The sequence below is a fragment of the Penicillium expansum genome (assembly GCF_000769745.1).
Source record: "Penicillium expansum strain MD-8 chromosome Unknown contig43, whole genome shotgun sequence".
Lineage (NCBI taxonomy): Eukaryota > Fungi > Ascomycota > Eurotiomycetes > Eurotiales > Aspergillaceae > Penicillium > Penicillium expansum.
In genome coordinates this window covers 35,295-62,156 of record NW_015971180.1, presented here as the reverse complement: position 1 = coordinate 62,156, position 26,862 = coordinate 35,295, and the positions used below count along the sequence as shown (strand labels likewise).

The 26,862-nt window shown below is 48.2% G+C and overlaps 10 protein-coding genes across 10 annotated transcripts; 6 read left to right on the top strand and 4 right to left on the bottom strand.

The window, feature by feature from the left end:
- Positions 1–299: 299 nt before the first annotated feature.
- Positions 300–1,965, bottom strand: PEX2_013630 (putative F-box protein (Pof7); the record flags this gene model as incomplete). The annotated part of the gene is made up of 2 exons (XM_016738640.1): positions 300–1,529; positions 1,585–1,965. 2 exons carry the CDS (start codon positions 1,963–1,965, stop codon positions 300–302), a joined length of 1,611 nt encoding a protein of 536 aa, XP_016602707.1.
- A 1,848-nt stretch (positions 1,966–3,813) lies between these two features.
- PEX2_013620 (glycoside hydrolase family 32 protein) lies at positions 3,814–5,938 on the top strand (the record flags this gene model as incomplete). Its single annotated transcript, XM_016738639.1, has 2 exons — positions 3,814–5,756; positions 5,818–5,938. The coding sequence occupies 2 exons, from the start codon at positions 3,814–3,816 to the stop codon at positions 5,936–5,938; spliced, it is 2,064 nt and encodes a 687-aa protein (XP_016602706.1).
- A 711-nt stretch (positions 5,939–6,649) lies between these two features.
- PEX2_013610 (B3/B4 domain-containing protein) lies at positions 6,650–7,372 on the top strand (the record flags this gene model as incomplete). The annotated part of the gene is made up of 1 exon (XM_016738638.1): positions 6,650–7,372. One exon carries the CDS (start codon positions 6,650–6,652, stop codon positions 7,370–7,372), a length of 723 nt encoding a protein of 240 aa, XP_016602705.1.
- Positions 7,373–10,850: 3,478 nt separating this feature from the next.
- Positions 10,851–12,560, top strand: PEX2_013600 (ankyrin repeat domain-containing protein; the record flags this gene model as incomplete). The annotated part of the gene is made up of 1 exon (XM_016738637.1): positions 10,851–12,560. One exon carries the CDS (start codon positions 10,851–10,853, stop codon positions 12,558–12,560), a length of 1,710 nt encoding a protein of 569 aa, XP_016602704.1.
- A 424-nt stretch (positions 12,561–12,984) lies between these two features.
- On the bottom strand, positions 12,985–13,654 carry PEX2_013590 (coatomer subunit zeta; the record flags this gene model as incomplete). The annotated part of the gene is made up of 2 exons (XM_016738636.1): positions 12,985–13,225; positions 13,290–13,654. The coding sequence occupies 2 exons, from the start codon at positions 13,652–13,654 to the stop codon at positions 12,985–12,987; spliced, it is 606 nt and encodes a 201-aa protein (XP_016602703.1).
- Positions 13,655–14,319: 665 nt separating this feature from the next.
- On the bottom strand, positions 14,320–16,295 carry PEX2_013580 (uncharacterized protein; the record flags this gene model as incomplete). Its single annotated transcript, XM_016738635.1, has 2 exons — positions 14,320–15,593; positions 15,656–16,295. The coding sequence occupies 2 exons, from the start codon at positions 16,293–16,295 to the stop codon at positions 14,320–14,322; spliced, it is 1,914 nt and encodes a 637-aa protein (XP_016602702.1).
- Positions 16,296–17,101: 806 nt separating this feature from the next.
- PEX2_013570 (zinc-dependent alcohol dehydrogenase) lies at positions 17,102–18,323 on the bottom strand (the record flags this gene model as incomplete). Its single annotated transcript, XM_016738634.1, has 3 exons — positions 17,102–18,037; positions 18,101–18,149; positions 18,208–18,323. The coding sequence occupies 3 exons, from the start codon at positions 18,321–18,323 to the stop codon at positions 17,102–17,104; spliced, it is 1,101 nt and encodes a 366-aa protein (XP_016602701.1).
- Positions 18,324–19,456: 1,133 nt separating this feature from the next.
- Positions 19,457–21,028, top strand: PEX2_013560 (Major facilitator superfamily domain, general substrate transporter; the record flags this gene model as incomplete). Its single annotated transcript, XM_016738633.1, has 1 exon — positions 19,457–21,028. One exon carries the CDS (start codon positions 19,457–19,459, stop codon positions 21,026–21,028), a length of 1,572 nt encoding a protein of 523 aa, XP_016602700.1.
- A 1,187-nt stretch (positions 21,029–22,215) lies between these two features.
- PEX2_013550 (type I glyceraldehyde-3-phosphate dehydrogenase) lies at positions 22,216–23,505 on the top strand (the record flags this gene model as incomplete). The annotated part of the gene is made up of 5 exons (XM_016738632.1): positions 22,216–22,303; positions 22,362–22,931; positions 22,981–23,095; positions 23,153–23,360; positions 23,410–23,505. 5 exons carry the CDS (start codon positions 22,216–22,218, stop codon positions 23,503–23,505), a joined length of 1,077 nt encoding a protein of 358 aa, XP_016602699.1.
- A 1,179-nt stretch (positions 23,506–24,684) lies between these two features.
- PEX2_013540 (tellurite-resistance/dicarboxylate transporter family protein) lies at positions 24,685–25,806 on the top strand (the record flags this gene model as incomplete). Its single annotated transcript, XM_016738631.1, has 1 exon — positions 24,685–25,806. One exon carries the CDS (start codon positions 24,685–24,687, stop codon positions 25,804–25,806), a length of 1,122 nt encoding a protein of 373 aa, XP_016602698.1.
- Positions 25,807–26,862: the final 1,056 nt, after the last annotated feature.

The following is a 26,862-nucleotide window of genomic DNA, read 5'->3' as shown; positions in this document are numbered from 1 at the left end:
GGCACTTTGTTTCATGCTCATCCGTGCCAGAATGTTATGCTGGAGAGGTCTTCGCGTGATATGTGACAGCTTACGTATCTCCTACCCCATTTCCCAAGGACAACGCTTGTTAGCTTGGACGAATGAACATCCCATGATGCATATTGTGCTGTCTTGTTTCGGAAACCAACCACTTAGTTGAAATTTTACAACGAGAGAGTAAATTGGGAATCCAAGACATAACACTGACAGACCGAAACATGGCCCACCTCATTCTCTATGTATGTAACAAATCATTCATATAAATTCATCAAATCATATCAATCCAGGCCCCAGCCGCGTACACGGCGGAACACGAATGCTCGGTCATTGCGAAGACCGAACTCTCCCCAGTCATCCGTCAGTCTGTTGTAACTCCAGAAGCCCTTCCAGGCTAGTTTGGTGTTTTTCGATGGGTTGGGAGGAGCCGGCCCGACTTGAGCGGATTTCGGTACAACCGAGGAACGTAGCGATAGATGCATCGTGTAAACGTACTTGGGATCTACACCTTCTGTTTCAATGATGAGATCCCGCTCGTCAGAAAGCAGCGATTTCTGATCAGACGCTGTATCGGGTTTCCAGGCTGCGGCGGGGGTTTCGGAAGTTTCCGGAGTGTCAACGGGCGAGGCCAAATGCCACCGGCCCCGAAGCCCATGCTTCAACGTATTCAAGGCAACTGGTGGTACGGCATCGGTGGCTCCAGAGAGGGTATGACCCGCATCAGAGGGGCGTCGTTGGTGCTTTCGGTGCGCTGGTGTGCGCGCCGCCATCACATTTTCTTTGCTGATGTGAGGGACCACATCGACTGGCTCCGTTGAAGTGAGCAATGAGATTACTGAGCCATCCGGGTAAAACCGCAGATAGCGGTAGTAAGTCACAATGTGGATGGGACTATTCCACGACAGATTCGTGTACGCAGATGCCGCACCAGCCCGAGTATAGTTGACCGTGCTAATGTAGATGCCTGTGAAACGAATCCGAGGAAGGGTCTGGAACACTTGGCTCCATGAAGACAGCGGCGAGGGAATTTCCACAGGCCCTTCCTTGGGAAATGGAGTGTACCGCGGCGCAAGGGTGTATATTGGTTCCCCATGCAGCTCGCATGCAAAGTCATAATGCATCCCCTCGAAGCCGAATTCCCGGCCTTGACAGATCCGTCTCCAGATCTGCTGCTCATGGGCGAAATGGTAGGCCATCCGCTTACAGACCAGTGCCATCCGACCGAAGGCCGATGGGTCATCTGTCGCCACATGTCGCAAAATCTCCACTAGCACTTCCGACGGTACGGTGGCAATCGGGCAAGGCGGCGGTGGTGTGTTTTCGACGATAGGATCCAACTGTGAAATTGGCAGGTGTGCAAATGACGCAATGAGCTCAGGTGTCGGAAGGGTCGGTACCTCTGTCGGCTGCTGGGTCGCAGAGACAGGGGCAGTGGGCGCGGGCAGATGCGGCTTCTTCCATACATGGGAATAGTGCTTATTGCGGTAGGACTTGTCGACGGCGGAATCTAACTGGACAGGAATGAGTAACTGGACCATAAGTACATTTGAAGCGATCAAGACTCACTCTATATGCCTTTCGGTAATGTGAAAGACTATCTCCCAAGTTTCCTTCAGCCTCCTTCTCGACCGCTCGTTCAAAGTGCTCTAGTGCAGACGTTGGTTCTGTCACCTCTCGACGTGAGAAGTCATCCTCGGGTGATTTCACGCTCAGCTCTCCAACTTGTTGGGCCAGCTCATCCGGGTCGAAAGAAGCTAGCGGGGGACCCTCCTCCTCGATCTCTTTCCGGTGAGATGCCTCATGACGTGTAGGCGGAAGACGAGCCGGAGGCGGGGCAGTCGAAGTCGGAGTCGCAGGAGCTGGAGGGGCAGCCTTGGGTCTTGATCGACGAGTGACCTCCTCACGCCACTGTTTTCGGAACGACTCAAGCTCGTCGTTGTCGTCCATGGCGAGGTGGTGGTTGGAGGACGTTCAGATGTTTCTTGAGTCCATGACACCCGTGGATGCCGATCTCAGGCTTGGCATCCCCAGGGCCCACTTCTCTCTTCTCTTCTCCCCATGTTTTATTGATTTATTGAGTGGACTGCAATTCTTTGCAATGACAGCAACCCAGCTTAAAATCGGACTTTCTATCCAAATGGATATAAGAGTGAATTGATTCATTGGACAGGAAACCACCCCCCAGATTTTCGATCGATTTGATCCCCCGTGAAATCTCATTTCATTTGCACTCCATCGACAATAAGCGCGTAATTATGAGTTCCATCTTTCGCCGTGGGCAATACAATCATTGGCCCTCCACCTGCTACAGAGCAGCGATAGACTTGTCAATTAAACCCAGTTGTTCCCGTAGCCGTGCCGAATCAGCTTCAATCCGCTGGCCTTCAGGGTACTGTCGCGCTGTTGTTTGAGAAGCTTCAGATCCTCTTCCCGTTGCTCATTTTTTCGGATACCGGAAGCTGCTAGCGGAGTTAGATGCTGGGGATTTGCCTCCTCTTGCTCGGGTAACACTTCATCCATGCCGTTAAGGCTTGCCTCCTCAGCTTTGCGCTTACCTATGCTCGTTAGTAACAATCAGGGTAATTCATAGACACTAAGCTGTCGCACCTTCGCTCAACCCTCCTTCTTAGCCTTGAGTAGTGGTGCCGACTGGTTGGCGGGTATGGGTCTCTGTGAGACGAAATCTCCAAGACAGCATATGCCTCATGGGCGGTGGAAAACCTGCTCCTTGGGAGGGCAGTAAATGTCTTTCTTTGTATGCCGCAAGACCTCCAGTCACGCCTTGCGAGGTTGAGGATTGTTTTCAGATGAATTGATAGCAAGTGATAGCTATAACACTTCGATCTACGTAAAGATCAAACATTTGTGGTAGTGAGATGACGAATCGCTATACCTCTAGCTACACATGGGGCAACAAATGCCATGATCGAATTCATCAAACAGTTTCTATTTTAAAATACCATTTATCTTATCACAAAATCTTAGTATTGTTAAGCATTTACTGGATTGAATGGGGTCGTAGATATATATCTTAGGTGCGGATCCGTACATACTCAGTGTTAGGGCTTACTACGATGTAGGTAATCTACAACCTTTATATTGCATTTTGGATGAGTTTGTAGCTAAGCGCAAATTGATGACTTTTCTCCTAGCAATATCAACTGTAATTAAGTTATGCGTGGCGATATGCCTAAAGGTAAATAACCCCATCTGTATGGAGATGTGTTATTCCATAGTCCAGAACTTAGCTTTCTCATTTGTTCAATCAATCATCTCATATTGCACCATACACCTCGATATCTCTCTTGAATTCCTCTTTTGACACAATCCCGCCAAGAAATAGAGTAATTGAGAGTTTACTATGCCCTAGAAATATGCAGATACACATGGGTTTTGTGGTTGCTCTGAGAGGAATGAGATTGGATCGCATTCCTTTGGCCGTTACATTTAAGTATTGTTGTTGTCTTCGCGAGATTCTATGGGCTATTTGTTTCAACCCTCCAAAGAATGAAGGCGTCGGAGAGTTAGGGCGCATTCCACGATCTGCGCCCCTACATTGACTTGTACTCAGCTCAATACGTTATACGTATAGTCGTCCCTCGCTAGCACTGATATTCCTCAGCGGTACCCTATGGTGCGATCTTCTAGGGGGTTAGAATGTTAATTGTTTCTTGCGCAACAACACTACACGGTTGGTGAGGGAGTATTGTTCCGTTATTATAAAGTACAAATATCAGTTTCGCTCGTGTAAATCAAGCCATCCATTCTTGTCATTTTAACCAAACCCTCATCATAATGAAGGCTACAACGGCAGCCTCAGTTTTGGCCTTGATTTGGGAGGGAGCTACTGCGCAAGACTACAATGCTGCACCCCCAGATCTCGCCACTCTCCCTGAACTCTCTTTGTTTGAGACTTGGAGGCCGCATACACATGTTCTCCCACCCAATGGTCAGATCGGCGACCCATGCGCCCACTATGTAGATCCCGAGACAGGGCGCTTCCACGTCGGATTTCTGCACAATGGTACCGGAATTGCCGCTGTTCTGACAGAGGATCTTGTTCATTATTACGATGTGAGGCCTAATGGCAACTACTCCATCGTGGCTGGCGGTCCCAACGACCCCCTCGCTGTTTTTGATGGCTCCGTCATCCCCAGTGGAGTTGACGGCAAACCGACGCTTTTATACACATCTGTCTCGGCATTGCCAATCCATTGGACGCTTCCTTATACCCGAGGAAGTGAATCACAGTCTCTCGCAGTTACCTACGACGGGGGAAAGAACTTCACCAAGCTGGAAATCCCGCCTGTTATTCCCGAGCCCCCGGTGGGCGTGGATGTAACAGGTTTCCGCGACCCGTACGTTTTCCAAAATGCGGAATTCGACAAATCCCTCGGCAATGCCGAAGGTACTTGGTACGCGACCATTTCGGGTGGCGTTCATGACGTTGGGCCTGGTTTGTTCCTCTATGAGAACACGAGTCCCGACTTTGAGCAGTGGGAGTATCTTGGAGAATGGTACCATGAGCCTGCCAATTCGACATGGGGAAACGGGGACTGGTCTAAGGTCTTTGGCTACAATTTTGAGACTACCAACGTCTTCGGCCTCACCAGAGAAGGATACAGCTACAGTGGAAGCCCTTTCCTGACCATTGCCGTGGAGAGCTCATACGTACCCATTCAGGACTCAGTCTCCTCACTTCATGCCCAGCTTTGGGCAGCAGGGTCAGTTGGAGTTCCGGAGGGTGAAAACATCACACTCACCCCTGACATGGTTGGTGTCTTTGACTGGGGCTTGGCTTCCTATGCAGCAGCAGGCAAAGTCGTACCAGCGTCTTCTGAGCCATCCACTGCCAGCGGCGCCCCTGACCGTTTTATCAGCTATGTCTGGCTGACTGGGGATGTCTTCGGAGGAGTCGTGGGCTTCCCATCTGCGCAGCAAGGATGGCAAAACACCTTGTTGACAGCGCGCGAGTTGTCTATTAAAGCCATCCCTAACGTTGTCAACAATGATCTTGTGAAAGAGACTGGCTCATGGCGTGTGGCCGCTGACTCTGACTCCACTGGCAACTGTGTTGAACTCGAAACTCTCGGAATCAAGATTGCTCGCGAGACTTACGACGCTATGACTGCTGCCCCTAGCTTCACCGAGGCAGACAAGACCCTCACAAGTGCAGGTGTCACTCCCTTCACCCGCTCCCCAAAAACCAAGTTCTTTGTGCTGGAAGCTGAGATCAGCTTTAATGCACGCGCTTCTGACCTGCAAGCCGGTTTCCAGATCCTGGCATCCGAGTTTGAGTCCACCACCATTTATTATCAGTTCTCTAACGAGTCCATCATGATTGACCGTTCCAAGACAAGTGCTGCTGCAGACACGACCACCGGTATTGATGCGTCACCGGAGTCTGGACGCCTTCGTCTGTTTGACATCAACGACAGCTGTGGCAACAATGGTGGTAACAGCAGCGGCCACGGTGGTCAGGGCGTCTACGGTGGTCATGGTGGCCAGGGTGGCTACGCCGGCCATGGAGACCACAACTGTGGAGAAAAGGGCGAGCAGGGTGAACATCATTCGACTAAATGCAAGTCTGAGGCTGCGTCGGGCAGCAATACCCACACTTCTCGTTCGACTGAAGTTGGCGGGGAGCATATTGAGACTCTAAGCCTAACTATTGTTGTGGACAACTCTGTCCTGGAGGTCTATGCCAACTCTCGCTTTGTACTGTCTACCTGGGTCCGGTATGTTTTCCTTATCATTTTGCTTTCACTTTTCACAGAACCTAAACTAATTTTATGATAGCCCCTGGTACCAAAACTCGACCGAGATTCGCTTCTTCCAAAACGGGGAGGGTGAAGCATCTTTCAGCAACATTCGCGTTGCTGATGGACTGTATGATGCTTACCCGGACAGAACACAGTGAATTATACAACATGACTTGGTATTTTAGCAGGGTGTTTGTGGTCTGCAACTCTCACAACCAATCCAGAAGAAAGAGATGCAGGAGAAGAGTTGTTGATTGGAAGGAACAAGCTCTTATAATTAGTTACAAATAATATATGACCAATTAATGATGAGATAGTCGAATGAGTGCTTCTTCCGAGGAACGTATCTACTATGTGTTACGACGCAGTTCTTGATGTTCAACCAGAATTCCCATACGAAACAGATAGAAATGTGCCCTAAACTCAGATAACCTTAAAGGCTTCCTTGGTTGTACTCCTCGAAGCACCATGAGGGTCCTAGAAGCAGCCAATCATATACCGATATCCCCTTGATCAGCCCCACTCCCGTCAACTACCATTTTTGGAAGTCAATATCGCCACAGAGCCCTGAGGGCACATTGTAATAAGAAGATTGTATCCACTATTTTCCGACTTAGGAACTTGAAGGGAGAGGGGCCAAGTAACTGAGAATTATTCGAATCTCTCTATGTCTACTCCGTACGTTAAAAAGGAATAGTAGTGGTCCAGCGAAAAGTGTATCAAACCGAATTAGTATATTAGGTTAAGCTCCGCGCCTTTTTCGCTCTATCCACTTCACTTATTCCAAGATTTCTTAGCCTAAGTTCCTGTCTTCCACCCAGCCTGTCTCAATTCAACACATCTTCAGCACCTTCTCCTCATTTTCAATCATGGGCGGGATACAAGGGGCACAAGAGTTACTGCAAGCTGCGCACGTAGCTCCGGAGATATTCCAGCTGCGTCCGGACTACCGCGTTCTCTTGATGGTGGTAGAGGGCATTCCTCCAGGCCCAAGTGATGATTTCAGTGAGGCCCTTTTGATGGAGGCTGAGAGTTCCGTCAAGGCCAAGTTATCCAATTGTCCTGTTACCGAACTTCCGCACATCGCCGCATGGCGCGAGGCCTACAAAGCCTTCGGAGCGAAGCCGCAAAGAACGCGCAACAGCCTCGAGGCTTTGACTCGGCGCGCGCAGGATGGCTTGCCACGAGTCAACCGGCTGACCGACATCTACAACGCTATCTCCATCAAGTATCAGATCCCATTTGGAGGCGAGGATCTTGACAAATACGATGGATCGCCTTTCCTCGTCCGCGCAACTGGTCATGAGGAGTTCGAAACTTTTTCTGGCGGGAAGCCTCAAACGGAACTTGCAGCACCAGGCGAGCCTGTTTGGTGTGACGATAATGGTATTACTTGTCGTCGATGGAATTGGCGGCAAGGCCCACGAACTGCTTTGACCGATGATACCTCGCGCGTTTTGTTTATCCTGGATGCATTAGAGCCTTTGACAGACGATGTACTGGCTCAAGCTGCCGATGAGCTCGCCTTGGCGTTGCAAGGGCTATCCCCGGAGGTGGAAACAGTGCGCCGAATTATTGGTCCTTCAATTTAACCTCTCCTTGAGGGCCGTCTGCGAAACTAAGTAGGTATAAAAGAATTAATGTATATGGACATATCTATAACTCCAATTATTTAGATATGTGGTATTGTAGAATTCCATTAGGGGCGATTCCTAAGTTTCTGCATCGCAGAAACACCATTGTCAAATTTGGCCCAAATCGACTGCCGTAGACTCTTTTTAACATTCCTCAAAATGAAGAAAGTTGATACTCAAAAACCCGAAGGAATATTAACTTTTTGTAGCGTATTATCGCGGTGCATGCATTACTACATACATGTAGGTAGCGAACTAACTAGGGCTTTTAGGTTTCACCGCTTAGGTCTCTGCTTTACAGCAGCGACCTTTGTGGCCTTGCGAGGTCTTTTCAGCTGGTCCTTTCAGCTGGTCCTTTCAGCTGGCCTTTTGACTGGTCTTTTTAAGATGTATAGAAAGGGGGCAAAAAAAGCATACTTCGTGGAAAAGACCTTTTTGTACATCGTATATACTGTCTGATCTATTGCCTGGATTGAAAGTGGCTTGGTGCTTCCTATGGTGCTTTGGTATGGTGCCTGGGTCGATGCTGGGTATAGCGCCCGAGTCCTACTGTGCGAAGTGAGGTGTGACAAGGAGTGAATTGTTTCTGTTAGCTGTTTACATACAACCGCAGGTACCCATAATCTTGACATGTTCGAAATAAAGACGCCGAGGAGAGCACTGGGTAGAACCAGGCGAAGCAGGAGCGGTACCGAAATAGGAAGGTGCACCTTAAATTCTAGGTCGTGGGGTGGGGGGGCAGGGGGCTCGACCTAGCTAATATACCATAGGGGGATTGTCTCAATATAGCACTGCCCTAAATTTGATAAATTAGTCATTATGCTGGCTAAAGAAAGAGTTTTACTAGATATGATATCACCGGAGAATTACTAATTTCCGCTCAGGTTAGTCTTCCCATAAAGAAAGTGCGACATCGCTCAAAGCTCGACGATAACCGACACTGTCAACCCAGTGAACAAGCATGACGATTGCACGGTCTGCATCTGCCTTTGCTGCAATAAGAACGAGTGAAAACTCGTTTGTGAATACTAAAGATCCATCGCCCATGTGATTACTAAAATCATCAAGCCAGGCTTTGGATAGTGACTACACACTACGCTAACGTAGGCCAACGATGCGCTAATGCAAGGGAAAGGCGCACAGTCCTATGGATATTCAATTACAATATCCCGAAGTGCTTCTATTCGAAGGATCACACAGGATTGTAATAGCGTCGACATGGGTCGGGCCGTCCAGGTGCGTTGGACGTAACCTGAATAGTATTAGGCCAAATTATCGGTTGGATGAGGACTCTCAGTTCAAGTGAGACAACGGAAAGCTATTCCGTATGTTAGGGCCAAAAGATACGGACTCGCGATACTCCTATGAGAGTGAGTGTACGGAGTACTGGGGTTTAGTGAAAAGGCTGGTGCGCTAATCGCACCAGCAAAATGCGATTCAAACCTCTCAAGATTATTCATCGTCCATCAGTGGCGCCGTTGAGAAACCTTTACGCACATTATGCTCAGTCGTCAGGCCACGCGCCGAAACCGTCGGGACGATCTCGAGAAGCAATCATATTTAGAGGGAGCTTGGGGCCCAAGTGATCCAGCTTGAGCAGAGCTTTCAGGATCACAGAGGCAAGGGTTCACGACAACAGAGGTCCAGAATAACTTTTGTTACCCAGTCGAACCCCACTAGCACTTTTGACTGTATCAACCTGAAATCGATGGCTTTCTCCCACTTTTAGTACGCTCGGTACTAATGATAACGCAGTTTTCGATGAATTTAAGAATTCAAGACCTCCAGGAGAGAAGGGCTGCGCAAGGCAAGCCATTTTTTAGCCATAAAATCTCGAATGAGTCACTACGATCAAATCAACCAATACGATTGACGCAAGCGGATGGTCACTATCGCCGTGTGTTATTCTCAAAAGCAAAAAAATATTATGCAGTGATCGTCACAGAAGCCAAGAGTCTTGCAGTAGAAAGTCGTGTAATTCTGCTGGATATACCAGCCAATAGGACCAAAGTCACCAATGCTGGCCATGCACGGCGCTAGCATATGTACGACACCCCGCCCGAAATGCCTCGAAATGTTTGGCCAGCGTCAATGTCAGGGACCAAACCCCAATCACATCTCTTCCACTTGGTATTTTCCATGAATCAAGTCGGAGTGCATGTTAGACATGTCACAATCGTTGAGCTCGGCCCCACGCTTGAAGCCGGAGGTACGCCTCGCTCAGGCTGTTTCACAGTTCGAGGCCGAACTATCCAATGAGCAAAAAGTGAATTTCCGTGCCTGGAGAACTAAATCAATTGAATCTCCCCCTAGTATTCAAGATGTCATACAACTCACCGCGGAGATTGATCGTATCTCGGAAAAGCGACGCCGGTGCTTAGGGCCGCGACTTATGAACATCCTCCAAGCTACTCAGCAATTCGCTGCTTTAGGGGACATCGTAGTCGGTGGATCTCAAAATCTACTTGCATGTGGTGTCTGGTCAATAGTACGAATGTCGCTTCTACTAGTCCTCGACTTTTCGTCCTATCTTGAGCAATTATCGAAGATATTCATGACCGCGGGCCGTCTTGCCCCGCGCTACGAAAAGATGGCTCTACTTTATCCTCGGTCAAAAGATTTACAATCTTGTCTTTGTGAATATTTTATTTTGATCGTACGCCTTTGCCATGAAATGACTAGTTTTACACGAAAGTCAATTTTCGGGAAATTGACCTCCGCGCTTGGTGACTCGGATCTAAAGACATATCAATCAGAGCTAGAGTCTTGGGGAAAGACTATTAAAGCCGAAGTCGGCTTCTTGATGGCCAAGAGAATCGAGGATGAAGCCGAAAACAATTCACGATTCAGAGCAGTGTCAACAATATTCCAAAAATCAAACGCATATCAGCAAGCAATTCAAACCAAACAGCGGGTACTTGATTTCTGCTCCCAGTACGATTGTACAGTGTCGTGGAAGCAGGCCCGAAAATCGGGCAGCACTAATCTGTTTCGAGAGAGCCCCAAATATCAAAATTGGAGAAGTATGCCACTTTCTTCCACTCTCGTCTATACTGGGAAGTTGGGCTCCGGGAAGTCTGTACTACTAGCCAATATAGTGGACGATCTCCACATCAAAAATGAAAGGGCCCATGTGGCATATTTCTTTTGCCGGCACGACGTCTCTGAGAGTCTCAAAGCGCGGGAGGTGATCGGCTCCTTGGCTCGTCAGTTGTTATACCATATATCAGACTTCACGACTGCCGCAGAATACTTGGACATAACGCATCAATGTGAGCCGATGGAAAGGCTGATGGGACTTCTTTCAAGCTGTCTTGCTCCACTTCGTCTCTCCAGAAGGTTCTTCCTTGTTATCGATGGACTAGACGAGCTCGACGTGCATCAAAGAGACCTCTTGATCCAACAACTATCAGATCTTCAAAGCGAGACTCTTACAATGCTTCTCTGCATTTCCCTTCGTGACGATCCAAACGAGAACCCCCTCAAGGCTAACTTCATGCGACTTGCTGCGCCAGTTGTTACAGCAATCCCAAACAACAAACCCGACATTGAGAATTTCATTGAGACAGAGTTGGAAAATCGAATCGAATCTGGACAGCTCACGATTGGCAGTCCTCTTCTGATCCTAGAAATCCAAGATGCTCTATTAAGCGGATCACAGGGGATGTTCCTTTGGGTAGCTCTCCAAATTGAGTCTTTATGCACCATGGAAAGTGATGAAGAAATCCGCCAAGCTCTTGCGGACCTGCCGAAAGATCTATCAGAAACATTCTCTCGAACTTTACGGCCGAAGTCCCAAAATACACGCCAAAGGGAAATATTGGCCATTCTGACTGTGGCGCAAAGCCCACTCACTCTCCACCAACTGCGCGAGGCGTTATGTGTAGTGCCGGGTGATCTGAACTGGAATCTAGATAGACTTCTCAACAATATGCACAACACCTTGTCTTCTTGTGGCAGTCTTGTCACTATTGATGAAGAGGAGCTTACTATCCATCTCGTTCACCACAGTGTGAAACAGTTCCTCCTTGGTGAATTCAAAGATTCAACCCAAACCCTAGTCAATGTTGATGATGCCCATCAAATGATGGCAAGCATCATTCTCACCTACCTAAACTACAGTGTGTTTGAAACTCGACTTTCAAAGACCGTCATACCTTGTCTTCAAACTGGGTCAGTACCATCAGAGGTGATTATGTCAACAATAAAATCATCAACTGGTGTCCGGAACATGGCAATCAAACTGCTTCGATCCCGGAAAGGGTCTGCTTTTGACATTGGAAAGGTCATAGCAGAGACGAAACTTCAGAATCACTATACAGAGGAGCAGTTTCACTTCCGCAAATACGCAGTATCATTCTGGTTACACCACGCCGTCCACGCCTTTGACCTTCCCGAAGGCATACACAAGTTATTACTCAGACTCTTGGATCGACGAGTAGCCTTGAGCCTCGAGGTCAACGACAAAGATATCGATAAACTATTGTCATGGTCCGCAAAAAAGAAACAATACGCATCATTGATCAAGATATTGCTTGATTCCGGAAACATGACATCAATGGAACGAGACATGACTCTAGACGCACTCCATATCGCCGCAGGCGAAGGACACAGTGCAATGATTCAAGTCCTCTTAGAGCGCGCAAAGATGAACGACATGATGATGTTCGAGGGGACGCACCCGCAACGACTATATCTATCCGCCCAGAAGGACGTCGAGCCGACAGAATCACAATCACTTGATTCCAACGCGGTTGATATCAACTCAAGGGATTCCCTGCGTTGGACTCCTTTGCATCGAGCTGCGATGAATGGACACACGTCGACCGTGATATTTCTGCTCACAGTCGTCAACGCCAATCCCGAGACCCCCGATTTGATGGGGCTTACACCTTTGCATCTGGCGAGTATGAATGGCCACGCTGCTGCTGTCACGGCACTCCTAGATCATGGGCATGCAGATCCCAATGCTAGTGATGAAGAGGGCCGGACTCCTGGTGATCTTGCCTTGGAAAAACTCGATGAAGAGACAATTTCAAAGCTAGATCCCCGGCTTTTCGAATATTCGAGAGAAATTATTGATGCTGGCTCCACCGTAGGACAGACTGGTTCTTCCAGTTGGCTGGATGGCCTGATATCAGAGTAATTGTCAACTAGTGAAGGTTGTTGCATAGGGTAATATGGTGCAAAGCTGTGAAAGCTTGAGTCACAGTCTGAAGAGAAAGATTAATGCACACGAGGCTATTGATTTTATCAATGCACATATCAGTCTTTCGAACATAGGATCATGAATTATGCGGTGCCCTGGCTCAACATTGTCGATATCGAACATAACACAATGATGTAGCCAAGACCTTTTGTAAGATGCTAGAATGAAAAGAAACAGGTCTATGTCATCGATGCCTGGAAACAACCGAGTCGGGCAGACAAATAAAAAAGAAAAGCCATGAAGCGCCAGGACCAGCCAGGAAGAAAAGCGGGTAGAAAGAAAAACAACAGTCAAGAAATGCTCCAATGAGGGCGTAAACACATCGTAGCCCTCCAACACAAGACAAAATTTGATGTTCCATTTACATCTGTCGCAATCCCTCCGCAAGACGCCGCTTGCCGAATTCCCAGGCGTTCATTAGACCCTGTTCTGTGAGATCGATATTCTTCATGTTGGGTGCATCTGCAGCCGGCGCGCGGCTGACACGCGAAGCGACCATAACGGGATCTGTCTCGAGGATAATTCCGTCATCAATGGTCTCGTCAATGGCCAGGGAGACCAGGTCGTAGTTCTCGACAATAGTACGCTTGTCGGTTGCGCCCCTGATGAACGATCATGTTAGCACCGGCCAACCAAATTCCTAGTCAGGATCAAAAGATAGCATACTTGAATAAAATTCCCAGAGCATCCCGTAGTGACAGCACAACATTGTAGAGCAGCACCTCGTTCTCATCGGCGCTTCCAACAACGTAAATCATGACGTCGCTCTCCATCTTGAAGACCACAATGCGGTTATCATACAGGATGACATCGCTTGCAGACTTGTTGGTCTTCTCGATAAGACCCTTCTCGAAAGCACGCTGCTCCTTCAGGGTGGGGTAGGGGTTGGCACCGGGGTAGTCAGTCGAGTTCGGTGCAGCGCCGGCGGGGGGGTGTGGTGCCGAGAAGTACTTTGCATAGATGCGGGAGCCATCGTCGGCGGACATGACAAGGACCGCATTAACGGAGAAGAGGGACAGTGAGCCGGTCATGGTGATTATTGTTGTGTTTGGAAGCAATTGGGGAAATACTGTCCTTGTGATTGTTGATGCTCTCAACCGCCAATCTGGCCGGAGGCGGAGACGGACTAATGTTGTTCCGTATTCAAGCTTCATATACTAGTTAGTGAACTACAGACCACAGCGTACGTGGTTAAGAATAAATCATACGAATTTCTCCCTAACTTGATACTAATACCCACTCTGCGTCGGATTACTAGTGCTCCAGTTATTTGTTGCATTATTGGTGTTGGAGTGGCAAGTTGATATATATGGAGATATAACCAGCCATTCATTGGCTCTTGTCCTCAATTGAAATACTACAATACTGGAATAAGATATACACCTCAAGGTTGAGAATATGACATAAAATGAGTGGAAAGACATCATCGTGAAGGAGACATGGGGAATAATATATATCAAGATAAACAAATAAACCGTGATGTATCAGACTCCCCTCGAAACCACATCGCATGGGGAAATATCGTGATCAGATCGCGTCAAAGGAAGCATGAGAAATCGGGGTTCTTGAAATACAGGCGAACATTTCAAGACATGAGATTGCGTTATGTGCATCATAGGGGGGTATGGGTATGTTAAAATTATGGTCGAAGACCAGTTTAAGATCACCTCAAATCATACTTCCCGGAGAACAAGGCCTACTGCGGCGGCGCTGGTTCATCAGTGTTGGGGCGATTCAACCACGGAATCCAGCTCGCGCGGTTCGCCTTCTTGCGTGCCGCTTCCTCCTCCTCCTTGATTCTAGCGGTTTCGCTGACAAGGCGTAGAGGGCGCAACTTGTCCTGTTGCATCACTGCTCCAGTGTAGTTGTTCATGCCACCACTGGATCGAGGGGTGCTGGATGTACCCCCGATGGAGACTGTATCTCCGAGAGGATCACTTGTGATACTCATGGAGCTGCTGTGACCGAACCGCTCTGGCTGGCTGGACATGGAGGGTGCGCGGCTCATGCCGGATATGTAGCTTGCTGCTCCGGAGAACATGCTCTGACGAGATCCAGGGCCCATTGCAGTCGGGCTGATAGGTCCGCCCGAGTTGCGTCCGCCGCGGTACATGTGACCAACGACACTCGCGGCACTTGGGTCGACCTGTTCCGAGCGGCTGCGGCGGTGGCTAGCCCTCACAGACTGCGTACGGAAGGGAATGCTGGGCGCAGTGTTGGGGTCCTCATTGGGGTTGTTCTGCGAGGGTTGCGATGGAGGCAGCATGCTGGTTGGACGCGACCGAGGTTGGGTTGAAGGGCGAGAAGTTGGAGCACCGACAACCGACTTCGCCCGTTGTAGAAGACTTTGTGACGAGCCGTCGTCTTTCTCCGGGGGAGTTGGGGGAAGTTCCTTTTCACTGCCCACGGTCTTGATAGTAGATGATTCATCATTCGAGTCCAAAATGTGCTCAAATCCGTCATGCATAAGCAGTCTGCTGATAATACGCTCTATATAGAGTGTCAAGGCTTTGTTTTGATCTTTAAGAGCCTTCACCTCTCCGTCCGGTTGAGCGGCATCGGATTCGGGCGACTCATCCACAGATTCAAGCTCATCCGCCAAGGACCCCAGTCCACTTGCCGACTCCTTTGTGGGGTTGGCATCTCGCATGAACTCGCCCTTGGCAAAGTCTCCGGTAAGGGTCTTTTCACTGAGAAGAAGTTGATAGCTTTCATTGTCTTCCATCAAGCGAGCGTTGGCCACGCGGGCCTCGAGCAAGTCTTTCTCTAGTTCTCGCTGACGACCACCACCGGCGTTCTCCATCTCAACAAGTTTGATCTGTGATTCGGCCAGTTCAAGGCGTAATGACTCGATGAGTTTGTCTTTCTGGAGGAGAAGTGTAGAGTTGTTGCGGGATGGGCTCCGCTCGATGTGGGAGGAGGGCGCAAATTGACCATCCACGTCAGGGGAAGATCGATTGCGGAAGCTCGCTATATCGGAGGTCAGTCTCTGAGTATAAACACGGGTATTTGTAGGAGCATGGTTGTCTTACAAGATCGGGAGACTTGGCTGCGATCCCCTTCTGCGTTCATGCGCTCCTTCTGTGCCATCGAGTCCTTCAAACGTTGAATAGTCGCCTGCATTTCTTCCTCCCGACTAGTCTGTTGTTCCTTCTCTTGTAGCATAGCGTTCCGCTCCGACTCGTGGTTTTGTTCCAGATCCCGGATCTGACGACCCTGGTCCCGAATGTCACTGTTGAGGGCCTCGATGCGACTGTCTCGCTCATGTGCCTGGTCCTCCAACTTGGTTTGTTCACTGATCGCTTCATCTAGGCGCATTTGAAGAACGCCGAGCTGTTTTTGGTATTGTTCAGAGGCATTTTCGGCCTTTTGGAGTTGTTCCCGCAGTTCTTCAATGAGGGCGGCATTCTGAGCCCGCGCCTCTTCTTCAGAGGAGTCGTTGGAAACTCGTGGAACGTTTGACATGCTGAGGTTGGAACGGCCCGGTTTTCTTGCAGCTGCGCGCGCGGAGACAGGAGTTGAACCTCTTGAGGAGGGGGAGCGGTTGAGACTGTTAGTTGCGCTGGGCGAGCGTGCATGCCCTCGTGTGGACCCGTTGTTGGAGTGCGGATCTGCGGTTGATGATTTGCTGGAACTACCGGGAGTTCCAGGCTTTCGAGGCGTTGCTGACATGGTGAAAGGCCCCAACTCCGACGCTGGTGAATGTATAAGAAAATAAAACGTATATAACCCCCTATTAGACTTCAATTGGGGAAGGGAAAAGAAGATTCTAGGGTTGCAAATGTAATTAAGAGCGGTCAAAACCTAGTGGACACCTTGTGGAGAGCGCTTGTATGGGAAAACCCAGGAATGTTGGTTGAAAGCTGTCACAGGTTGATTGCGTGCCACATGGTTGATCGAAGTTGGAAATTCATCGGAAACAATGGCATGAAAGTCGGAATGAGAAAGCAAATTGAGAAAAGTGATGGTTGCAGACCTTAAATCAAAGTTGTCTTATTAGGGAATGCGGATCCCTTACTGTATCTAAAAATACGTAACGGCTTTGGGGGCTGGAGCAATACGAGAGTAAGGACTTTCTGGAAGAGGAAAAAAAAGAGGATTTGAAGGAGTTTCTGAAATAAGGAGTTCGTGGACGTTGGGTTTATAACCCCCATAGGGGTTAAACTACTATGTTATAGGGATAATCTGGTGACATGGCATGAGCCCATGAAAGGCCAATACAAGCGCATTGGGTCGCTGAAAAGGAGGTGAATGCCTCAGGCAGTAATCAGGCAGTCATCAGGCATTTACTCGGAATAATGTACTTCCTTCTCCACATACTCCGTCCATAATACGGGAGTACTCCCGAGGTCCGTAGTGCACAACATACTGTATCCACTTCAATCCGGTTCAGTCACGCGAACACTCAAATTCGATATACAACATTGAGTTCAAATTGAAAATTGAAGTTGGATCACTTTTATTCAACATTGAAAACACTAAAATGATTGAAGGTCTAGCACAACTCGGCCCTGTAACTTCCCTGCTTTCATTTCATTGAACACGGTATTGATGTTCTCGACCTTCTCGACCTGGAAAGGTGTTGTGGCAACCCTTTTAGCCATGGCCAAGGTTTCAATCGCCTCCCGACGATTGCCAACAGTGCTTCCAACGATGGCTAATTGTTTGCTAACCAGAGCATGAGGAAAGGCACTAGCAATGGCTTTCGCCTCGTATGGAACACCAACACAGACAAGCGTGCCATTGAATCTCAAGTAAGACAGTGCCTCATCATATGCAGCATTACTTCCGCTACAGACTATAGATGCCGCCGCGCCGAGATTACCAGTAATCTCTAATATGCGGTCAGCAGCAGTCTTGCCATCAGATGTAGGATATTCGGAGATGTCGACAAAGGCTTCTGCGCCGCAATCCTTGACAAACTCCTCTTTCGATCCTATGTCCAATCCAATTATTCTGAATCCCATTCCTCGGCCACCAAGTTGTACTCCAAGGTGCCCGAGTCCACCACCGGCTCCGGCGATGACCACCCAATCTCCCGCGTGAGCTCTGCATTTCTTGAGAGCCGAGTATACCGTCAGACCACCGCACAGGAGTGGTGCCGCGACCTCACTAGCCAATCCGTCGGGAATGGGCGTTACGTAGTGAGCAGGTGCCAAAGTGTATTGCTGAAATGTACCCGGGCATGTATACCCCGACACAACGGCGTTTTCACACACCCCGTCAGCGCCGGCCAAGCAAGGCATACAGCTGCCACATGCAGACGCAATCCATTTGATGCCCACGCGGTCGCCTACTTTAACACCGGATGTCTCAGATGAGGGTCCCAGCTGTGCGACGACGCCAACGCCTTCGTGGCCACCGATCTGTCCGGCCTTGACAGGTTCCGGAAGCCAACTCCACTGAACAGTGAGCTGTTAATATGAAGTTGGAAACTTGAAATAAATGGGCTCAACGCTTAAAGGTGATGCTCTTACCGTTTTGGCCATAAGACTAAGGTCGGAGTGGCATATTCCGGAATGAGTCCTGTGGTAAGATTTGTCAGTGTTGTTATCTCTAGCTGCCACTGAGGAGCCGCTCTTACATCTTGATCAGGACTTGCCCATGCCCTGGAGCGGGAGTCTCTATTTCCAATAAGCTAGTGGAAATTTTGCCAGGTTGGTCATAGACTACGGCTTTGTGAGTTTTGGGGATCTGCATCTCGAGACACAGGCAACTGGAGATGACTTTTGAAATTTTTGTTCGTTGAAGAAGACTTATTGAAAGGGGTGAAGGGATTCGCTTTTTCCTCTTCCGTAAGTCCTAATCTGCTTTTTATAAGGCTAAGGAACATAGTACGTATTTCTTCTGTATCTTAGTTCCCCGCAGATATCACGAACTTGAGGCGGGGAAGGGAATTCGGGGTAACCCGTCTACTCCCATCTACAGCCGCATTTCGTCGTCCGTCTCTCTATCCATCCTGATTCAGCACCATGTGATGTTCCGCCGGCTATAGACGCAGCATGGGTCGGAGAGATTAATGGAAACATTCTCAGCCGCATTTCTTAGGGCTTATTGCTGTGTTTTCCTCCTTAGAACCATGTCGGACACAGCACTACACAACCAATACTCAGCGCAACAGTATGGTTCTTTGGGATAAGGTTACCATGGCCGTTGATATGGATTTCCTGGATGCCACTATTAACAAGATGCTTGTTAATACAATGACTACTCATATGATATTGAAGCCTGAGAGTTTAGATACTATTGTTGCTATCAACTTGGTTAGTATAACCCATAACATCTTGAACATGCCTGAACTTACACATATGTAGCACACAGATATTCTTTCCGATCTAACCGCATCGCTGACTGGTTCTATTGGTATCGCTCCTACCTCTAATCTAGACCCCACTCGCCAGTACCCTAGTATATTTAAGCCTATCCACAGCTCTGCTTTTAATATCACTGGATTAGGTATCTCTAATCTCGCTAGAATAAATTATTCCACCTCTAAGAAAGGCCAAACGATACGGAGTAAAGAAAGGACCGTATGACACAAACCCACCGGACATTGCATCCTCCGCCGGATATGCACCAGTACCCACCCTTTTTGCCTCCTCGAAACCAAGCTTTAGAGCTGAAAACCACAGTTTGATCGTCGAAAGCCACCCCCATTTTCCCAATTTGCGGATTGCTTATCTGTTTCCCCAGTTTTATGGGGTCCCCAGCCAAAGTAATTTACTGGTAGACTTGACAGTGCGGGGATGGCACTTCTATAAATTCCCCAGAAATGCCCTTCTTAATGCTCATCTACATCCTTTTCAATTCACAGAGCCAGTCTAAGCTTCATTATGGCTCGAAACGCTTTTGGCTTGATGGGAAGGGCCCTTCGCCTTGCCCAGATTATTCTAGTTGTGGCCCCAGCCTTCATTATCTTTGGATATAATCAAGCTGGCGCTGGTCCTCTGGCCACCCTGGAAAGTTTTGTTCATAATTTCCCACAAATCGATACAGTCAACACGACAGGTGCCCTGGAAGCAAAGAATTCTCTTGGAAAGGGAGCTGTCATCGCGTCATTCCAGATCGGAGCACTCGCTGGGGCTCTGTCTTGCACTTTTTTGTCCGATCGCCTCGGACGTCGCAAGACTATCTTCATCGGTTCGATTCTCACAATTACCGGTCAGGTACTCCAGGTCTCGGCGTATTCACTGGTCCAATTTACCGTTGGCCGAATCATTCTTGGTATGGGGGTTGGCCAATTCAGTGTTTCCGTTCCAGTCTGGCAATCCGAATGTTCATCTGCCAAAAATCGTGGTCAAAATGTCATTACTTCTGGGTTGTTCATGTGTCTTGGTTACGCTTTATGTAATTGGGTCGATTTCGCTTTCACTAAGCTACCCGATACAAATACTGGTCAATGGCGTGGACCACTAGCCGTATCAGTTTTCCCTTCTCTCGTCGTTTTGATGTCTGTTTTCCTGCTTCCGGAGTCACCACGGTGGCTTGTTCGTGTCAACAGACTCGATGAAGCGTCTGCCAGCCTGGCAGCATACAAGGGCTTATCCCCCGGTGACGAAGCCATCAAATCTGAAATTGCGGGCATCGATTTATCCCTCGAAGTGACATCTGCCTCAAAAGGCGCAATCAGCGAAATGTTTTCGAAGAAGGACGAAGAACGTCTTTTCTACCGTTTCTGCCTTTGCATCGTCCTGCAATTCTTCCAGCAGATGTGCGGCGGGAATCTTATCTCTGTATACGCGTCTACGATTTTCAAGAGCAATCTGGGAATGGGCTCCAGTCTTTCTTCTATCCTGGCTGCTAGTGCACTTACCTGGAAATTTCTTTGTTGCTTTATCGCATTCTTTGCCATCGATCGCTTGGGCCGGCGTAAGTTGTTTATAATCAGCGGTGCGGGCATGTCAGCTTGCATGGCCGCTCTGGCCATAACGACCAGCTTTGACTCGAGTAACAAGCACGCATCGGTTGCGTCTGCTTTTTTCATCTTCCTGTTCAACCTATTCTACCCTATTGGATTCTTGAGTGGCAACTTCTTGTACTGCACCGAAGTTGCGCCGGTGCGTCTGCGTGTTGCTATGGCGTCCATTTCTACTGCGAACCACTGGCTCTGGAATTTCGTTTTGGTTATGGTCACTCCGGTGGCTATTGATACTATTGGGTATCAGTACTATATTATGTATGCAGTATTGTCGGCCTGCATTCCTGTCGTAGTTTACTTCTTTTTCCCAGAAACCATGAACCGCAATCTGGAGTTGCTGAACCATGTGTTCCGGGATGCTTCTTCGCCTTGGGAGATCGTTTCTATGGCGCGGAATCTGCCCCAGGGTGAGCTCACTGAAGCGGACTTAATGGCACATAATGAGGGGAAGGATGAGTGTTTTGTTGAGATGAAAGAGAATGCCTGAGTTGGAGAGGTCTGGTCAACATCCACAAATTTAGCACTTATATACTTGCATGTACCGCAGTGAAGATATTTGGTATTTATTTGCCCCACTCTTTTGATTTCTCTTCGTAAACTGAGATACAGGCATTTTGATACGTTCTACTTGGTTTGGTATACTGGGGGGTTTCTGGGGTTTGGTTCTTAGTTTCCGTGGCGAGATAGGTTTGGCTATGAGATAGGTCGAAATCAATCTCAGCACTGCACCCGCGGATGCTAATCAAGGATGAGCACTAATTTTGCAATGACCACACCTATCAGTGTAGACAAACGGCCTCTTGTATTTCAAAACAGTTCAGGCCGCAGGCCGGCGATAAGCTAGCGATGGACGTAACGGAGACAATTGTTGGAATTGATCCGCACGAGCTTATATAAGAACATCCATAGCCTGCTGGAATTTCTGCGTTCCAAGGAATAACAGGTCTCTTCCGGCATTAAGATCAGTGAGGCTGGAAAATTGGCAGGCTGCGCAGCATAACAAAGCCACGCATTGGAATGCCCACGCAGAAGAAGGACGGAAATAGTTGTCTTCCTGCACAACACAACGTGGCAATAGTTTGCTAAAATGTAGAAGCCTGATCCTAGGTCCGAGAAGTGGTCCCTAGCTCAGCTATGTCGCCGAACACGTATCCAGAACCAGTTTAACAGTCAGTTTCAAGCAAAATCTTCCGAAAATCGCTACTTTCACTCCGGAGTTAATTTAGCCCCACCAGATTCACCCGAGAAGACAAAACTTGTTCATCACGTTCATAGGCGGAGTTCAACTTGTCCGCATTTCTCCGGAGTCGGAAGGGAGAGTTTCGGGGCGATAAGAAGCCACTATTGGTTGCCGCTGGGTCCATTGCAATTGGATATTCGATGTGGTGCCGCTAAACGGATCTCGGTCGATACTGAACACAAGGGAGACCGGCGTCATTCCATGAGATAATCCCGTTTGGCGGTGCAAAATTTTCGAAGCCCAATTAGGATCCGTATATAAGCAGAATACGGGTCAGAGGGGCTGTTATGACATTGATAGGCCTGAGTGTAGCTTTCGCTATATACGTAGCTACTGCTGCTCCTTTGGTAATAGAACATATATCAGCCACATTTCTCCTATAGCTGATTCTTCTTGAACATTTGATTTTCCCTCTATACTATAAACACATTGCAATGGCTCCTGCAATCCACGATATGCCTACCGGCCAAACAAGTCTGCCACCTGCTTGTAATATCGGCATCAACGGCTTCGGTCGTATTGGTAGGACACCCGAACAGCCTACCCACCCACCCACGAGCTGATAGATGGTCTTGAGTAGGTCGCAACGTCCTCCGGGCTGCTCTCGTTCGATCTGATGTCCAGGTCGTCGCGATCAATCACACTTGCGTCACCGTCCAAGACCTTGTCTACCTGGTGCACTACGATTCTTCGATGGGCAACCTGGACGAGCGAGTCGATATTCAAATCCTGTCAGATACTCTAATTACTATTGATGGAAAGCAGATTGCTCTCACATCCGAGCGGGACTTGAAGAAACTCGACTGGGCTTCCCTGGGAGCTGACTACGTCCTTGAATGTACGGGTAAATTCACGAAGCGAGACCTTGCCATGGAACATATCACCTATGGTAACGCCAAGCGCGTACTCATTTCCGCGCCCAGCTCAGACGCACCCACCTTTGTCTACGGTGTGAACTCCCATAATTACACACCCAGTGAAGAGTGCCGTGTTATTTCCAACGCAAGCTGTACAACCAACTGCGCTACTCCTGTCCTGAAGGTTCTTCAGGAATCTTTTGGCATTTATCAGGGCTTTTTGACCACTATTCACGCTGCTACTCGATCCCAGCAAGTCCTGGATGGGTACAGCAAGAAAGATGTTCGTCTAGGTAAGGGCTCTTCTCGAACATGAAGCATACAGTATCTGATCTCTCATAGGACGTGGCGTTTTCAACAATATAATTCCCGCTACCACCGGCGCTGCCAAGGCCGTTGCATCCGTGTTGCCCGAGTTGAAGGGAAAGGTGACCGGTGTCTCCATTCGTGTTCCTACGTGAGTCATTACTCCTATTGTACATTCAATACCATAGCGCCAAGTTAACATTCTCAGACCCAACGTCTCCATGATCGATCTCACAGTCAGCACTGAAAAGCCCACTTCCCTCGACAAAATCATTCACAAATTCCGTCTCGCAGCTAAATCGGATATGGCTGGCGTGCTCAGAGTCGCGGACCAGGAGCTGGTCAGCAGTGACTACAATGGCAGCCCTTACAGTGCGATCATTGACGCCCCTGCGTGTGCAGAACTCAACCCTCAAGTATGCTCTGGTCATCGCAAGAAGAAACAACATGCTGACCTATCTACAGTTTTTCAAGATCATGGCATGGTATGACAACGAGTGGGGATACTCAAACCGATTACTTGATATGACGACTTTGGTGCATGCTCAGGAGGCTAAGTGAATGGGCCAGGACGGTGTCTGGGTTCGACACGTGAAAAACCTAACAAAGTGCTGTTCTTGTATGCAAGGCGGGGAAGGCAAAAAGTCCGCATGAATTATACAGGCCCCAAAAAACATCAACCGCTCGTTGTCAACGGGTCACTAAGCAAAGATCATCTATTTGTCTTTCCTACTGGTCTAGAAGTCGAGCTTGAACTATGACCCACTACAACCCACTACGGCAGCAGAATGCTCAGCGCAAGAATTGTTGTCTGACCTCATATTGTGGATTTGGTGCAGGTGTTAAGCTTCCACGTAATACACGCGTCCCTACATACCCTTAGACTAGTTTAGTCTCGTCTTATCGCAGCGAGTTCATCATATCGGGAATCAATAATATCGATTTCATCTCTCAATCACGTTGGAGCGATAATTTCACGCGTAGAACGAACTCAGTATATACCGTGGGAGCCATAGATCTGGAGTCGAACAGCAAACAAACCTCCTCCCTCTGGGCTATTTTGAGAAATCGGGCACCGCACATATCAATGTCCGTCGGGGAAACTCATTACCGGCACCATTAGACATCGGCGTAGAGCCAGAAATACTACGGAGTACACTATATTGGTTGCGTAAAGCTTAATTTAGGTGAGGGATTTAGCGGGCAGTCATCTTCCATTTGTACTTATCCACAATTGAGGCTAGTCAATATTGAAAATTAAATGAACAAGGATCGGTGAAAGCATGTCTTCCTAGACGTCCTGATCAGGGTGCACCTTAAACTTACCAAGAAAATGAGAGTGGATTGGCGTATGGAATCAAGGTCAGTCTGTTGTTTTACATCATTCCTTATGGCATATCTTGTTGAGCAAGGGGACCGTAATAAGGGAGGCTCGACACTAGACAGAAACTCTTGGGACTGCGTGCAGTCTAGCCAGCCCTGGTTAGTCGGCAATTCGTAGAGCAAGGAACCTCGGGGCCCCGGAAACCGTTTCTACCATACGCCACCATTGCCCCATAAAGCGAAGGTCGCAGAAAAACTGATGGTATCCCTCATTTTGCAGCGCTCATTGTGTTCTATTTGATTTATTTCTCTCCTGGTTGTTTCTGTTTCTCTTCTCTTGTATTGTACATGATGGAGAAACCAGTGAGTTTTACCGATCGAATCTGTCGAGTCTCCTGGGGCTGGTTCTCAATATCGATGAGCACTGGCAGCATCGGCACTTTGCTTTATAACACGCCGCATCAGTTCCCTGGTATCTTCATCATTGGAAAGATTTTCTTTCTACTCGACATCATCACCTACTCCGCAATATGGGCTTCTCTTCTCATACGCTTCTCTCACCACCGACACGCCTTCAAAGAAACATTCACCGACCCAGAAGAAGCCTATCTTATTCCAACTGCGGCTTTAGGTTTCGCAACTATTCTTTTCAACATTGAGCTTTACGGGGTACCTGCCTGTGGAGATTGGCTACGATATGTGCAATTGGTCCTCTTTTGGATCTATGTGGCTATTTCAATCCTCCTCGCCGTTGGCCTCAACTGGCACTTATACCACACACGCATGGCCACCCGTCAGCCATTTTGGCTTGTCCGGCTACTACCGTCCTTCCCGGCTATGCTTGCTGGAACCACTGCTTCACTATTGGCTGGTGGACAACCGACACATTTTTGCATTCCAATGATTATCGCGGGGACAGCTCTGCAGGGCTTCGGCTTCATGATTTCCCTTTTCATCTTAGCTGAATACTTCCATGGGCTGCATTATGATGGTATTCCACCTATGCGTCGCCGGCCCCAAATGTTCATTGCTATTGGTCCACCGGCCTTTACTGCCGTTGCACTGATGGGGATGTCAGAAATCGCTGTGGAAAAGTTTCCTCCTTTTTACATTCCGTTAGCCTCGCATGTCAACACTGCAGATGTTCTGCTCATCTTGACCGTTTTCCTCTCAATATTCCTATGGATCTTTTCATTCTTCCTCTGGATGATTGGGTGGCTTAGTATCTTTGCCGCCCACAAAGAATGGAAATTTGACATCACTTGGTGGGCGACGGTGTTTCCTAACACCGGGCTTGCATTGGCGACAATCAAGATCGGAGACTTCTTGACCTCAGAGCCGATTAGATGGGTGGGTAGTGCAGCCACGATTATTCAAGTTGGTCTGTGGCTAGGCTGTGCTAGCTCACATGTATGGGCATATTTCACTCACCGCACGCTCTGGCCCGGGATGGATGAGGGATTCGGACCAGATGAGCACATCGACCATGCGCTTGATTTGGAGGGTGAGGTACAACCTTATAAGACCTCTTCATACTGAGTGGGTTTATTATTGGCATAACTCTTGGCCGCATTGTGACCAAAGGTTTGACGAAGGACCCGGTCGATTCACTTTCTTACAGAGAATCGGGAATGTATTTTTTTTTTTTTGCTATCGGCTGGCCTGACAGTATTATCAGATAGCGGTATCGATTCAATTCCAATTGATGTTAAAACATTTTAATATACGAACTAGTCAATTACCCTCTTCAAGGCCCTATGGCTCCTCATTTCACGCCATATCATTGCTACTTTACCTTCTGTATTGCAGATGAAAAGTCGGCAATACTTCAAAAATAACGTTCTTGTTAAGATATAACCCAGGAAACGAAACGCAATTCCAGGTGAAGAAACAGTGTTGATTATGTTAATTTTGGGGCAAAGGCCGATTAACGTTTTTGAAACGGAGGATGGGCTCAGGGCCCTGTAATTGAGGTCGAAAGGTGGAGACAAAGCAACTTCGTCTAAGCGTTTGTGGCTGCAGGCTTGGCCAAGGGTTAACCAGAAAGCTTACGCAATTATCTGAGGGGTCACCTGGAGCTCGCGATAAGACATAGCGATCTATTACAGAGTTTTCTTATGTTAATTTTATTCTGCGATGAAAACAATAGTACGTTCTAGGCAACCACACTAATCGCAGGGATAGTGTTCGAGTTAACTGCGTAAGATAATTATCGCACGAATCGTATCCTAGTTAATTGCGTGATATTGCTCAAGTGTTATCGCAAGAATAGTGCAATACCTGATAATAACTCAACCCTGGAATTAAATGTGATTTTCAGCTCCGTACAACATAGTGCCAAGATGATCTGTATGGGCCGGTCCGACCCCGTGCTTGGGTGGAGAAGTGGGGACCAGATCGCCAAAAAGTCACTTTTAACATTTTGTCGAAAATGTTCCAAGGTTACCACTAGAAGCACCTGGGCAGATTCCAAGGTTGTCGTAAGGTCATGTACTATAATCTTTACTGTATCAACTTTCCTCTGAGAATATTATTTTAACAGATCAATTGAAGTCTTGTTTTCTACAGTTTAGTTGGGAGCTTGGCTACCATATA